Source organism: Lonchura striata, chromosome 20, assembly GCF_046129695.1.
Source record: "Lonchura striata isolate bLonStr1 chromosome 20, bLonStr1.mat, whole genome shotgun sequence".
Taxonomy (NCBI): Eukaryota; Metazoa; Chordata; class Aves; order Passeriformes; family Estrildidae; genus Lonchura; species Lonchura striata.
Window position 1 is genome coordinate 10713837 of NC_134622.1, and position 3447 is coordinate 10717283.

General features: G+C 56.0%; 1 protein-coding gene across 1 annotated transcript; it reads left to right on the forward strand.

Moving 5' to 3' along the window:
* Window positions 1-325: 325 nt before the first annotated feature.
* Window positions 326-2750, forward strand: MRPS23 (mitochondrial ribosomal protein S23). The gene is made up of 5 exons (XM_021533011.2): window positions 326-442; window positions 524-688; window positions 1581-1658; window positions 1762-1885; window positions 2371-2750. The coding sequence occupies exons 1-5, from the start codon at window positions 390-392 to the stop codon at window positions 2506-2508; spliced, it is 558 nt and encodes a 185-aa protein (XP_021388686.1). The 5' UTR covers window positions 326-389; the 3' UTR covers window positions 2509-2750.
* Window positions 2751-3447: the final 697 nt, after the last annotated feature.

The following is a 3447-nucleotide window of genomic DNA, read 5'->3' on the forward strand; positions in this document are numbered from 1 at the left end:
GTGTCACTGTGGGTGTCACTGTCACTGTGTCACTGTGGGTGTCACTGTCACGGTGTCACTGTCACGGTGTCATTGTGGGTGTCACTGTCACTGTGTCACTGTGGGTGTCACTGTGGGTGTCATGTCACTGTCACGGTGTCACTGTGCGTGTCACTGTCACGGTGTCGCTGTCACGGTGTCACTGTGCGTGTCACTGTCACGGGCACACCGTCCCGACTGTCGCGACAGCGCCGGGGGCGCGACCCTGCTCGGCCATCGGCTGGCGCTGCCTGGGCAGCTCCTCCCGCCGCCGCTCGGCACTCGGCCGCGTGCCCTGGCGGCGCTCCGGTTCCCGTTCCGGTTCCGTTCGCTTCCGGTTCCGGTTCCGGGGCAGCACCGGCGGGGCCGCCATGGCCGCCACGGCCGGGAGCCGCACGCACAAGATCGGCAGCGTGTTCAGCCGGTGCGGCGACGGGAGGGGGGGGCTCAGCCGCGGCGGCGCCGGTTCCCGGTGGGCCCCGCCCTGAGCCGGTTGTGGCCGCAGGGCGCGGAGCCTGGTGCGCGTGGGGCTGCTGGAGAAGCCGCTGTGGCTGGACGTGTACGCCGCCTTCCCGCCGCTGCGGGAGCCCGTGTACCGCGTGCCGCGGCCGCGCTACGGCGCCGGGCAGCGCGTCCGGGCCGTGCTCTACCCGGAGGACGCCGTGAGGGCGTGAGTGCCACGGCCCGGGCACGGCCAGCGGCACGGACCCGCTGCGCTGCCCGCTGCTGGGGGGGTTTGGGCTGAACCGGGCCGTTCCGGTAAACCGGGGGGATTTGGGGTAAATTGGGGGGATTTCGGGTAAACTGGAGGGATTTGGGGTGAACTTGGGGGGATTCGGGTAAATCGGGGAGTTTGGGGTGAGTTGGGGGGATTGGAGTGAACCGGGGGGGGTTTGGGGTAAATCGGGGGGTTTGGGGTAAATCTGGGGGATTTGGGGTAAATCTGGGGGGATTCAGGTAAATCCAGGGGGATTTGGGGTAAATTGGAAAGCTTGGGGTAAATATGGGGGGTTTGGGGTAAATTGGAAAGCCTGGGGTAGATCTGGGGGATTTGGGGTAAACTGGGGGGGGATTCGGGTAAATCTGGGGGCTTTGGGGTGAATTGGGGGAATTGGAGTGAAACAGGGGGGTTTTGGGGTAAATCAGGGTGGGTTTTGGGGTAAATCAGGGTGGGTTTGGGGTAAATCAGGGTGGGTTTTGGGGTAAATCAGGGTGTTTTTTCTGCCCTGCCCCGTGTTTGCAGCGGAGCCGGGGGCTCCTCTGGGCCCTGCCCAGCACAGAGCCCCAGACCTGGCCTGACCCACGGCTGCTGGTGATTCAGCTGTGTTATTAACACAATTAAAAAGCTGGAAGGAAGCTCTGTAGGATCCCAGACAGGTTTGGGTTGCCAGGGACCCTAAAGGCCACCCCGTGCCACCCTGCCAGGTGCCCATGAAGGTTCTTGTGAGAAGGAGGAATAACCCTGTGCATGCTCTCACTGCTCCCTCGGGGTTCTGAGCCTGCTCTTGGCTGTTTGCTCCTGGTTTAGCTGCAAAATCTCAACCCTTCCCTCTTCTGAGCAGGAGGTTTTACAAAGTTTATGGCAACGGCCCCAAGCCTTTCGAGCTGACACGGTTAAACTTCACATCCACTTGCCAGAGGTGATCTTTGAACCAGAAATGTTCCTGAGGCTGTCCCCTCCTCCCTTCAGTCAGGGAGCCAGAGCATCATTTGTGAGTGTAAAAAAGCAACTTTGCGACCCAGGTTTGTGGAGAAATACAATGAGCTGAAGGAAGAAGGGAAAATTGAAGAGGAGAAGTTGTTTGAAGAAACAGGAAAAGCCCTTCTAGCCAGTGGGATCGTTTTACAGAGAAGAGGAGTAGATAAAGTGAGTATTAAATATCCACAGAGTTCCTTGGCTGCTGGATTGGGAAAACTCCACTGTCAACCCTTAGTGCTGAGTTGGTCTGAATTAAATCCTCAGCACAGCAGTCACACACCTGATGGTCCTACAAATGTCTTTGCTGTGCAGAGAAAGCTTTCCTCGTGGCCATGAGCGGGCCTGGCCAAGGTTAAGGGACTTGGGGCTCAGAAAAGATGTTTTTCTGCAGAAGAAACTGAATAACCATTCAAATAATCCATGGTGTATCTGTAGAAAGTGTTTGGAACTTTGTATATTTGTTGTTGTACCTTGAATTTTTCCATGTTTTAGCTGGAGGTCAGCAGCCTCTCTGGGAATGTGTTGTGCCTCCAGAACAATCCCAGCATGGATCAAACCCTTCCTGGACACACAGAGGGCTGCTGCTCTCCTCACTCACCCTTCAGAGGCTTTTCCCAGCCTGTTCCATGAACTCTCTCCTGTCCTTCCTGCAGGCTGCTGGATCCAGGGATCCTGCCTTGCAGCCCCAGCTCCAGGCTGTGCTGCAGGAGCTGCAGGAGAAGAGGAAGGACGAGCAGGAGCAGCCCCCAGAGCTGGCAGGGACACAGAAGGAGAATCCCTGTCCCTCCTGAGAGCCCTGCTGAGCCGTGTCACTGCCAGGAGCCACCCTCCAGCCCTCTCTGGGGACGTTTCCCTCAGGGACAGGATCCTGGTGCCCTCCAGGCCTGTCCATGGCACACACGCTCCCCTCTGTCCAGCTCCACATTACAGATAATCTTATTTTTTTGTAGGGCTCACAACTGTTTTCTGAATCAAGTTGGGAAATACCGAGTGTAAAAGTGGAAAATTAAAACATTGTCCTGAAAAACTGGAAGTTCTGCCTGTCCAGGTGTCTGGTGTGCAGTGGTGAAGATGTTTCCTGCTGGGGGAATGCAGATCCTGTTGGATGTGTTCCAGCAGCTGTCACCTTTTTATAGGTGTCACCTTTTTATAGCTGATGGAGGAAAAGTGCTATTTATAGCAGTGGTATAATGTGCTCTCCCCATCCCTTCACCTGCCTAAATTCAGAGCGGGATGAGGTGTGGCAGTACCAGAGAATAACTTGTTTTTTCTCTTTTTCTTGGCGATTTTTGCCGCGTTTTTCTTTCGTTTGTGATTCTTTAAAAGCCCGGGCTGGCTCCACCCCGCGCCCCTCCCTCCCCGCCCGGTTTGCTGCTGCTGCTGAGGAAAGCTCGGTGGCAGTGCAGAGCAGCTGCAGAAACGCCTCTGGTTTGGTTCCTGTGCCTTGCTTTCCTCCTGGCAGCGCTGTGATTACAGCAGAATTGCTCAGTTATCCTTGGAAGGTCAAACTTTATTCCCAGTTCTGCTCTTGTAGAAGAGCTAAACCCTCTCAGGGTTTTGTTACAAAGAGTAAAAATCCCTGTGTTTTAGCAGTTATCCATTTCCAGGTCCAGCAATAACATGGAGTGTGGAGCCCTCCCAGAGCCTCGGGGCTGCCCTGAAGGAGTTGCTGTGCAGAGCAGATGAGAGAAAGTTGGAACTGGTTTTGTTTTGTGTTGAATGAAGCCCGG